The sequence below is a fragment of the Berghia stephanieae genome, chromosome 9 (assembly GCF_034508935.2).
Source record: "Berghia stephanieae isolate SIO BIC M18660-M18661 chromosome 9, UCSD_Bste_1.3, whole genome shotgun sequence".
In the NCBI taxonomy this organism is placed as follows: Eukaryota; Metazoa; Mollusca; class Gastropoda; order Nudibranchia; family Aeolidiidae; genus Berghia; species Berghia stephanieae.
This window is the reverse complement of record NC_088368.1, coordinates 15,197,136-15,209,400: the sequence shown is the minus strand read 5'-3', so window position 1 is coordinate 15,209,400 and position 12,265 is coordinate 15,197,136. Positions and strand designations below refer to the sequence as shown.

At 38.1% G+C, this 12,265-nt stretch overlaps 1 protein-coding gene across 3 annotated transcripts in view; it reads right to left on the bottom strand.

Moving 5' to 3' along the window:
* Positions 1-12,265, bottom strand: part of LOC144979756 (uncharacterized) — a 107,400-nt gene that overhangs the window by 52,346 nt on the left and 42,789 nt on the right. For all 3 annotated transcript variants that reach the window (XM_078926770.1, XM_078926771.1, XM_078926772.1), the window contains 2 exons: positions 12,010-12,110; positions 949-1,171 (listed from right to left, as the gene is read on the bottom strand). In XM_078926770.1, coding sequence (XP_078782896.1) covers positions 949-1,171; positions 12,010-12,110 — 324 coding nt within the window. The remainder of the gene's footprint in view (positions 1-948; positions 1,172-12,009; positions 12,111-12,265) is intronic.

Below are 12,265 nucleotides of genomic sequence, written 5' to 3'. Positions count from 1 at the left end.
ATGGTGGCTATAACAGTCTCCCAGACAGATGGAAAGATGGCTAACTACTGGGACCGGTGGTGTAGTCCAAGTCTCTCGAGGTGGTTTGTAAATGTTGTGCAGATACACACAACCCACATACCTCCACGGAAATTCTATTCACCCCGTTGCTGTCTGTAATGTTATGACCCTTATCTTTGAAGGCTCATTGCGTAAATGCTAACATCATTGAGCCTCGAGGTTGGACCACCGTATAGCCTGGGATCTGGAATCGAGAAGATTGTGCGCCTGAATAAAGATGAGTCTCCTGTAGTAAGAGAATGTGAAAGCAATGAAGACCCAGTATCTTTAATAAAAGCTCAATTTTCCCCATACTCTGGCTCTCGATATTGAGGGACAGTATGTTCATCAGGTCACATTTTCCAGTTAAAGTTGAGTTGGGATGTTTGCTGATTTCTCGACCACACCAACAACCCTGGCGACACGATTGCAGTAGTATTTTGCTCGGCAGCCGATCGCTTCGCCATTGAATTATTTGAGAGCTAGACAGAACCATGATAGATAGTAGTGTGGAGCCCGGGATATACGAGGCCATTTGGGCACAGGTTTGGATCTCCATTTCGTCACGTATCAGAGCAGGCCGTTCAAGGCACCAGCGTATCGACTTGACATCCGGGATGGTTTAGTGATGGTCAACTGGAATTACTCCTTTGAACTGATATGCCTCAAGGCCCCCCCCCCCCCCACCGATGTCGCATACACAAAAAGAGAGATAAAAACACAAACATCCACTTTTACACCTACATTTGTCTTACTGTAATATGTATTATTTTATGTCATTGTAAATCACTTAGAGCCTGTGTCATCAGCACTATATGAATGCCATTTATTATTATTATTATTATTATTATTATTATTATTACAACATGTATTATACGATTAAGCAATACTATATTGTTGAAAGCATACCTTTGAAATTTCCCCTGGCACGGACATGAAGATTGATAAAAGTGTGTTATACTTCTTCAAGTATGATCCAAAATTTTGTATAAAAAGTTTATTAAGGGAGGTGGAACTCCACGAGTGTACGGTAAACAGTTGAGAAGGATTTTGGTATGAGAACCAGCTTTGGCAGTGGAGTCTGTGAATTTCGTCATTGTGGACATCGTATACTTGCAGGTAGTTGATACGCCTAGATGGTTAAGAAGATACTCTGAAGTATTCTAAAAATATGCCATTTTATATTGGTGACCCATCTCCTCAAAAGAATATTATGTCCAGAAGGTTTTGTTGGGAAATTTTGAATTTATTGTGAGAAACTTGAGACTTGTGTAAACATTATTCATTTTATAAAGAAGAATAAAAATATTAACTTTCAAGGAGCTTAGAACTAAAACGTCATTTAAACTTTTAATTTACTTTTTGCACTATCTGGTTCACCCAAACATAATACTGATTCCAGGCAGTAGGTTACTTTTGGCTATAACTCTGAGACTTTTATTTGATTTTGTCAAAAAGGTTAAAAGGTGGTTTGTCAGTGTACAGAATTAATAGGCTGAAAAAGGAGTGAAAAGAGGGAAAACCATGCCATGAGTAGCTCCATTTCTATTTTTTAAATATAAAAGTATAATATAAAAGTAACAAATTAAAGCTATTAAGAAGGAGAACATTTGTCTTTGAATCATAAAAAATGGTTGAGAAAAAACTGTTTTAAGAATAAATATTATCTTGAAAGTTGATTTTGTCCTTGTTTATTTTGGTAACTTATTTATTTCTTGATTCCTATATAACTTTTCATTTCTACATTGGCTTTTTTACCCATAAGCCTTGGCTCACTAATAAATTCAAAAGGGCACAAAGAAGGTGACACAACTTTGATACGGTCATCGAGAAAAGCTCTACCTGTGGCAGATCAGCTGCTAATCTGTGAGCAGTCACAGCAACCAATCAGTGGAAAGCTGTAAGTTATGGTGAAAGGTCAAGCACCATCTATCAAGAACCAATAAATTGCTCTGAGAAAGACTTGACATCTCACGAGCAAAAAGTTTGAAACTCTGATGGTAGACCTATGAAAAGTTTGTGGGCAGACAGTCGGAATTGAAGATGTGGCTACAGATATCAAAGAGTAGGATGAGATCATCTAAAGATGTTACATGATTGACAGTCGGAATTGAAGATGTGGCTACAGATATCAAAGAGTAGGATGAGATCATCTAAAGATGTTACATGATTGACAGTCGGAATTGAAGATGTGGCTACAGATGTCAAAGAGTAGGATGAGATCATCTAAAGATGTTACATGATTGACAGTCGGAATTGAAGATGTGGCTACAGATATCAAAGAGTAGGATGAGATCATCTAAAGATGTTACATGATTGACAGTCGGAATTGAAGATGTGGCTACAGATATCAAAGAGTAGGATGAGATCATCTAAAGATGTTACATGATTGACGTGGTCATTTAGGGAACTCACCATCTAGCAGAAACAATCTAAACCCAATCGGTAAACCTGTCGATGCAACATCAATCATCCTTCTATGATCCAAGCCTGTCCCTTTGTGTCGTGCACATCTGTATTTCATTTTCAATGTTTATGTTTTGATGACTTAATCCCGCCCACCTGTAATTTCATTGGCCAGTCTCGCAAATCTCGACTCAACATCTTGTTGAATTTCGTGATTTGGCCAATTTATTTAGCAATACAGCTATCGCCAGGTCATCTGACATCATGAGGTGGCCAAATTATATTGGTAAAATTGCTTGTATTGAGTATGGATATTGATGATATAGATTCTTGATTGAATGAATTTATTAGTTAGTCAATGTTAAAGTGTTCATTGGTTAAAATCATGACTCGGTGAAATATCGATGAAAAGAATGACTCGCCTTTGAATAGAATTTGTCCTAAAATGTTAAAGATTTAAAAGATTTTATTTCAATTCTAGAAAAAATATATAAACAATTAATCTCTAAAATTGCGGTTCATCAACTGATTTCTATTAGACAAAAAAAAAAATTTTCTTTCAATGAGACATCATCGTATAATTTGTCAAGATGCTAGATATCATTTTAAATTAATACATGATATGGTTGACAAAGGTTTTTGGATGGTTGAAGGGAGTAGACAGGGAAAGACAGTGTCATAAGATGTTTTTTTTAATGGCAAAATTTTATTTTGAAAAGATTCTGCTCATAGCTTTGCACTAGAATAAAGTAGCAATTGACATGCAGGATGACGCATTTTACTTAAGTGAGGGAAACATTTTTATTTGCGAAATTTCTTGTTACTGTTGTTCCAAACCTGTCAACACAAAATGTTTCAATGCTAAAATTGAATTTTTAAATAAAAATGATATAATTTCATTGTGTGACTAATGAGTCAATTGATGCAAATGATTACATTCGCCTCCCCCCCCCCCCCCCCCCCCTAATTAAAAAAAAAATTACTATTTTTTTTCTCTTTGTTTTGGACATCTCGATAATAAATCATTAAATTAGAAAATGTCCTATCTTCGCACATTGTACTGATCACAATATGCGTTCCACTTGTATTACCCACACATACGTACCCCCCTCCCCTCCCCCCCCACACACACAAGTATGTTAAAACTAGGCTACAGGTGACTTCTATCTATACATTATCAATTGTCATCTCTCTCTCTCTCTCTCTTTTCACACACACAAATTCCTCCCACATGTACTCACACTAAATGCCAGATGATCAGAGTTCCGTGTGGCCAATTTATAAATCAAAGGTAGCCAAATACACCCTTATGTGAACCAACGCTCTGTCTTGAAAAGCTCATCGTTTTTGATAAAGAAAAAGATGAACTACAGTAAGAAAAAAAGTAGCTTATGAAAAAAGTAAATAAAAGAATTAAAAAAAAAACAACAGAAGCAGCCCTGCAAGTCATGTTAGCGTCAACATTACATCAACAAATCAAAGTGTCACAAGCCACATCACATGGTCAAGCCATGCTATTCGTTGTTGCCATCGCCATGCTGAAGAGGGACACCGTCCAGTTTACGGAGCAGAAAACGGCCGTCTGAGATAATGGTTAATGATGGGGTTGAAACAGGATAACTGTTTCAAGCAAATTTTGAATTGCCTCTAATTTAAAATTCTGTCAACTTTGTCAGCTTTTCTATGTCCCAGAGTTTTGATTAAGTGAAAAAAGTGATTTTAGGAAAATTCTCAAAGAGTTTGAGAAAAAATAAACTGAAAAATCCTATGTGTGTCATATCAAGAACACAGAACTAACTAGGATGTTCTTGAAGATGTCGAAAATTTGGCAGGAATACAGGAATCATTGCTTTCAATTGTTAAGAGACGAAACTTTCATGGTTTGGTCATCTGGTCAAACATGACAGCTTGTGCACGACAGTCATGCAAGACATGGTGGAATGGTCAATGGAGAAGATGATAACAAAGAAAAATACTGCTGGATAACACAAAGGCATGGACAGGATTGACGTTGCACGCGTTGATTGAGAAGACCAAGATGTGTGGCACTGTGTTGTGAAAGATACATCCTGAAAGTCCCCCTTATGACCATCTGGTCATGGGCATGAGCAAGTGAGTGAGTGGCCACTTTAATCAATCAATATTTGAAGTCAAATTTTCTGGTCAGGATATAAAACAATGCTATGTCAGGGCACTCTAGCATTGAGAACTAATAAAAGTTTAAAAATAGCAAAGATTGGGCTAATATGCTTGAAGTATGAGGTGAAAAATACTATTAGAAGTTATGATATGTTACCAATTGTCGCAAAATGGTTTTATGTTGGGTTGAATTTGATAGTTAAATAAAAATTTTAGGCTTAACGCATAAAATTTCAGTGATTGCTTTCATTTAAGCAGATAAGTTTTACTTTTAAGACTTAATTTTAAAAAATAAATTAGGTTTCTTCATTTTCTGATCATTTTTGAGTGAACTAAATTTTTTTCATCTAGTACATTCCGGCATATAACAGTTTGAGGTGGTGGGTCACATATTATCATGAAGAGAGTAAATAACAACTGATAACTATATATGATTTATTTATTTGGCTTTGTTCTTTCTAGCCCTTTTGTGCTAACAGAAGTTCTTAACCAAGAAATGTTCACATATCGAGGGGTGCCTGCGCAAAGGCCGTAACGTCAAAAAATTCAATTTTTCGTTTTTTACATAAATCAACTTGGGTTGGAGTAAGGTTTATTTCTACCAAAAAATATATGCAAAAATATTAATTAATTAATTTTTATTAATTAAAACCCGAACACCGTAACGTTTTTAGACAGATAATGTGGCTGCCCAAAAGCCGTAGCGTGTAATACAGACTTAAGACGCTCTCAACAGTGCCTATCAGCCACTGCCCAAAAGCCTTAACAGTAACTACCGTTTTACCGCCTGACGAAAAGGTGGAAATGCAAAGGTAAAGTTGACTGCCCAAAAACCGTATCTAACAATAAGGCGTTTGGGCAGGCATAAAATTATGCCACCGTGGTTACAATGGCAAGCTCAATGACCTTGACTGAATTTACGGTCTTAGAGCAGTGAAAAATATGGGGTTGGAAATGAGAGTTAGATCAACTGAAAGACCGTAATGTGACATTGTATGAGATGCTACAATGACTTTGATGCAATATTGTGTTACAATCTTGTAAAATTCGACTTTTAACGTTCAAGATTGATGGTGAAAGACAATTGGGAAACACTTAATCCAAGTCTTGAAATTCCCTACCTGCCAGTATCAATTACAGGATAAGACATCACAACTTAAGGGATGGGTCAAGCTCTGGATTATGAGATGGTTTTTTTCCCTTTGGCCACCAATGAACTTGATAAGTCGAACTATTACTTGACTGAATCTGCGTTTTGATGGTTAAGGAAAGCAATCCTGATCTTTTTTTTAAAAAATGTAATTTTCACCTCGTATGCATAGATCTCATCGTAGAGAAAGAGAAAGAGAGAGAGAGAGAGAGAGAGAGAGAGAGAGAGAGAGAGAGAGAGAAGGAAGAGAGAGAGAAGATTGAGTGGGAAGAGAAAGAGAGCGATGGCAGTAGAGAGAGAGAGAGAAGGATGAGAAGAGAAGAGAGAGAGAGTTAGAGAGAGAGAGAGAGAGAAGAGAGAGAGAGAGAGAAGAGAGAGAGAGAGAGAGAGAGGAGAGAGAGAGAAAGAGGAGGAGAGAGAAAGAGAGAGAGAGAGAGAGAAAGAGGAGGGAGAGTTAGTGAGAGAGGAGAACGCGAGAGTGAGAGATAGAGAGTTAGTGAGAGAGAAGAAAGAGAGAGTTGGTTGAGAGAGGAGGAAGGGAGAGAGAGATTTGGTTAGAGAGGGGGGAGAGAGTTAGTGAGAGAGAGAGAGAGGGAGAGAGAGAGAGAGAGAGGAGGAGGAGGAGGAGGAAGGGAGAGAGAGATTTGGTTAGAGAGGGGAGAGAGAGTTAGAGAGGAGAGAGAGAGAGAGAGAGAGAGAGAGAGAGAGAGAGAGAGAGAGAGAGAGAGAGAGAGATTTGGTTAGAGAGGGGAGAGAGAGTTAGTGAGAGAGGAGCAAGAGAGTGAGAGAGAGAGAGAGAGAGAGAGAAAGAGAGAGAGAGAGAGAGAGAGAGAGAGAGAGAGAGAGAGAGAGAGAGAGAGAGGGGGGAGTAGTGGTAGCGCATGGCTGCAACTCCAAATTCATTTCATCAACCCTGCTTGGGAAGTCTTCCTCTAGCCTAAGAACTTTTTCATAGCCACCTACAGTTCTCGTTACTGGACAGCGGAGGACGCTGTGATTGCTGGTCTCTGGAGCTGCCCGACACTTTCACAGGCATCACTGTGCCCACGATTCCATCTGCATATATTTGATGCAGTTTTGCCATGTCCTGTTAAGGCGATTTGAGGAAACCCAGTATTTCCTGGCATTTTGGAATGCAGGCATTCTTTTGGTGGGATCTTTTATGATGTTTCCTCCTTTTGGTGTTTCGCTGTTCCACATTAGCTCCAGTTCTCTTTCACTCTGAAGTCTACCATTTTTGTTAGGTGGAAAGGTCTTCTCGATTTGAGCCTTGTTGTTGAAGGTACTCCCTTTATGATTATTTTTATAGGAGTGTTATCCGTGGCTTCATCAATTCTTGCATGTATCCTTTGATTAACGTCTTGTCTAAGACTTGGCGATGCAATGCCTCTCAGTGTTGGGAGCCACTGAGTTGGAGTTGACTTGAGACATCCTGTTATTATTCTCATTGATTCTCTTAATCGGATGTCAATGTGGCTTACATGTGGGCTCCTCATCCAAAAAGCATTCTCACACATAGTAGCACAGTGCCAAAGCAGACATTCTCAGTACCTGTGGTGAGGCTCCCCAGGTGGTACTTGTGAGTTTTCTTAGCAGGCTGTTTCTACTTGCGATTGTTTGTTTTTGTTTTGTTTTTAAGGGTTTTACGGCGCTTGCAACACATTTAGGTTATATTAGCGCCAGTGAAAAGGAAGAAAACGGGATAGTAAAAAGTTCTAGAATTACAATTAAAGCACCCAAGAAAAAGCAAGACAAAGGGGAACTAGAAACAAATAGGGATCAGATGTAGATTCCAAGAGCAAACCACCAATGTACTTAGTTTGAGATCCCCTATAAGTCTCATCCGGACACAAGCACAAAATCCAACAGAGAGGAATACACTCAAATGCTTACACTATACACTAAAAATAACAAATATATTAATATATAACAGAGAGATGATTTACAAGGAAAAAAATATCATCTCCCAAAACAATAACTATGCATTTGACTGTTTCCCTCCCAGCCAAGACTCCAGCAGGGCCAGGATAAAACCAAGTAACCTCATTCCAAGACGACAGAAAGCATGTTGGAAAACAGATATAAGGGGATAGAGGACACAGTATGGACCTCCCTGCCCGCTATGGGAGGTCAGGATCCCCACCCAGCTTCTTGCGATTCTTTTTGCAGTTCCCTCAATGTTTTCGGTAATTAGCTGTCTGTCAAATGTGAGGTATTTAGGATTGGGGTTTGAAGGTAGTATTGAGTTACCACCTATCATTTTCAATTCCTTTGTTGCTTCTTGATTATTCAAGTGGAAAATTGTGGATACTGATTTGGTGATGTTCATTTTAATTTACCACCTATCCAAGTATTGTTTCAGGCGGGAGGTGTCTTTGAGTAAAACTTCTTCAATCTCTTTCCAGTTTTTCGATCGATAGGCTAAGGCCCAGTCGTTAAGACATCCAAGTTTGAGTGCTTGGAAGTTTGGCATTTCAGAGATATAAATATTGAAGAAAGTTGGTGTTAAAACTGAACCTTGTGGTGCCCTGTTTTAAATTTTTGGTATTTTGCTTTTGTTTCCTCCCAATATGACATGAAATTGTCTTGTCCAGTCATGGTAGACAGCAGTTTAAGCGTCTGTCAACAGGGAATCATTTTTGAAAGCTTTAACATCGTCCGCCTATCCAAACAGATTCGTGAGCTACAGTTAAGTCTATTAGGACTGCACCAGTTTTCTGGGGTTTTTTTTCTCTCAAAGCCTGCTTCAATGTATGAGGTCAGTGCAAGGACCTGTTCACGTCTGATTATTTGTAGTCTAAAGCCCGTTTGTTATGGCAGTACGCAGGGATTCACAAATGGGTTGATTCACTCTAGTACAATTCTTTCCAGGAGCTTGTATAAGCAACAAAGGAAAGATATTGGTCTGTAGCTGGATGGTTCAGTCATTGGTTTGTCTAGATTTAATATGGCTATTACTTTGGCATGTTTCAAAATTTGTGGGTATGTGCCCTTGTCCATGATGTCTGTCATAGTATTTGCCAGCCAGTCTATTGTTTCTGGTCCAAAGTTAGTAATCATGTCGGGGTATAACTCATCAATGCCAGCAGTTTTGCCATTTTTCAGAGAGAGAAAGTGAGAGAGAGAGAGAGAGAGAGAGAGAGAGAGAGAGAGAGAGAGAGAGAGAGAGAGAGAGAGAGAGAGAGAGGGAGAGACGAGAAAGAGAGGGGGAGAGTGGGGGAGGAGACAGAGAGAGGGAGTTAGTGAGAGAGGAGAAAGAGAGAGATTTTGTGATAAGGAGAGAGAGAGAGAGAGAGTTCGTGAGAGAGAGAGAGAGAGAGTTCGTGAGAGAGAAGAAAGAAAGAAAAAGAGAGAGAGAGAGTCAGTGAGAGAGAAGAAAGAGAGAGAGAGAGAGATAATGAGAGAAGAGAAAGAGAGAGTCAGTGAGAGTGGAGAAAGAGAGAGACAGACAGACAGAGAGAGAGAGAGAGAGAGAGAGAGAGAGAGAGAGAGAGAGAGAGAGAGAGAGAGAGAGAGAGAGAGAGAGAGAGAGAGGTGTAGAGTTGTTGAGTCCCTCTTTGAACGAATTAAGATTATTTGCATCAGAATGAATGTTTACTATAATTTTTAAAATCAAAAATGTGTTTAGAGCTCTGTTATTTTCTTTATTTTCTCAGTGTTACGGTGTCATTTCGTAGTGTTTAAACAAAGTACATCAGTCATTCACTCCTGCCCAAACACTGTATCGCAAGTTACTGTGTTATGGCAGGTCAGAATTACGCTTAGTTGTGGTTTTTATTGCACGGTATCACTAGTTACAGCTTTTGAGCAGAATGTGTTCAGGGTAATTTCTCTTGACAGCTCTGTCTTATTCCCCGTTACGGCTTTTGGGCTGCCAAACCTCCACATGAGAACGGGATAGGCGGCATGCGCTATGCAAGTAACATGATATACGGTAAAGGGGCAGAGCGATACTGTGACATTTTTCAAAAAATGTCCCTGCACAAAAGCCGTAATGAAAATAGCTACGTAAAATGCGTCGTTTTATTAAAAATGACAATCTAAAAGTGACCGAGGTCCTGACAATCAAGCAGACTATATAATCACGGTTGTATTGGTATAAAAATCATCACGATAGTCTTTGGTTAACTATTTAAATTCCATCCGCAAAGTTTTGATTTGCTCTCCTGAAAAATCAACGAAATCATCGTTACGGCTTTTGCGTAGGCACCCCTCGATATGGTGTTGGCTTTCATTGAGGCTATCTTTTAGACTACTGCCGTGCATTGCCAAAAGTCTGCGTAATGGAATGCCTAATTTTAATAACGTGACAGAAAAAGGAAAACAAGTAAACAAACAAAATTTACCAAAAAAGGCATTATTATGTGTAAATAATAACAGTGATGCAATATATTTCTATAGCACCTGTCCCATACAATATAGCTCTAGACGCGCAATAGACATGGCAAGCATTATGTGACCCATTGTCTCCAAATGTAGCAATGACTATGAAAATTTTTGTTTTCTATTTTTGTAGGATATACTCCTATAAATCAAAGCCCTATCTCCACTGAGTAAAAATCTTTTTGAATTTTGGAAATCCATTAATATTAGTTAGTCAATGTTAAAGTGTTCATTGGTTAAAATCATGACTCGGTGAAATATCGATGAAAAGAATGACTCGCCTTTGAATAGAATTTGTCCTAAAATGTTAAAGATTTAAAAGATTTTATTTCAATTCTAGAAGATAGTCATTGCTACCAAATGGTTCTATGACGGGAAGATCCAGCTGCTAAATAGTCAAATTTAAGACAAACTGGTGAGAAATGTGACATATTGCTTCTCAAATACTAGACCAATTCTCCTCTATGAATCATTTAAATGCAAAAACGTCTGATTTTTTGGTTATAAATTAAACTTCCAGCATCTTAGGCATCCCGACATAATAAAGTTTTGAGGTCATAAGTCACATACACATTATAACATTTATTCTTATATATTATCAGTTGGATTTAAAAGATAAGAATACAGATGTTTTATATACGAGTGCGAGTCAAAAAGTAATGGGACTTTGCTTATTTCTTTAAAACAAATTGAATCAATATCATGCATTATACCTCAAATTAAAGCTTGGCATTAGCCGAGTAGAATGCTACTTCTCAACATAGTCTCCGCCTCTCTCAATAACCACAGTCTACCTTTTTGTAAAGTCATGTATCTTGTCCTCGTAAAACTGAGTTGACTGAACTTTTAGCTAATTTTTCACTACCGTCTTGGCTTCTTCATTGTCTTCAAAGCAATGTCCCCTCATTGCCTCCTTCACAGGACCAAAAAGATGAAAGTCCGAAATTGTCAAGTCTGGTGAATTAATAAGGAGGGTGAGACAGTGTTATACATCAAAATGATGCGATTACCTCCCTTTTCCTGGCACTTGTGTGTGGAAGGGCATTTTCATGAAGAAACAATACTCGTTCCATCTCCAAAGCCAGTCTAACTCGACTAATTCTTGCTTTCAGTTGCTTCAAGGTATATTTGTACCGTTCAGAGTTGAAAGAGGCTCCCTGTGGTAGGAAATCAATGAGAATTACACCTCTAATGTCCCAAAACACTGTTGGTATGATATTCCCCGAGCTGATTTATCAGCTTTTGGTCTTTGGGGGAAGAGGGGTGTCGTCATTCCAATGATTGCCTCTTCGACTAAGGTTCAACCCAGCTAAAACACTGCCTTTACAAAATGACTGAGTTTTATATACTTTACTAATGTGTTAAAAAATGTTACTTGAGGTGTCTTCTTCGAAAACAAAAAAAATAATGACAGCTTTCTGACGCTGACGGACATCCATGGGGGAAGCCATTTTGAACTGTCATAACTTTGTCAAAATTTTTAACTTTTGGTTTAAAGAATACATGTGTAAGTTCAATTGAGCCAAATATGACATCACATAAAAAAGAAATGAACTCAGTCGGAGATTTGTCCCATTACTTTTTGACTAACCCTCGTAAATAAACAATTAGAATTGATAATTGGGCAATATTTTTCAATACTTATTATAACATTACCTAAAAAATCTTTGATCTGTTTAGCCACATACCTTTGGCTATTTGGGCAGTATTATCTAAATAATCACTCCCTAAATAATGTAACATAATAACAGACTTTTAAAATATCAAGGGGAGCATTCTGCTGACAGACAGAGATTTAGATATCTGTTAGATCTAATTTGAAACATTCAGGGGTTTTGTCACTGTGCATCAGAATATTAGGTATATACTTTATCCAAACCATTGGGACCTACCAGCATACATTCAAAGTAGGTTGGTCAATTATTATCAAGGCTCCCTCCAGATTCCCAAGATTGAACCTCACGCTGACCAAGAACCAAGACTCGGAATCCCTCTGATGAATGAAAATATAAGAATAAAGGATTTCATTAATCAATCATTTCATGAAACATTCTTCACACACATCCAAAGCTGGGCTGCAATGCTCTAATAAAATGCATTTTCTTTTTGGCCAAAAAGATTAGACTTCAAATGTGACCTGTTATCTCA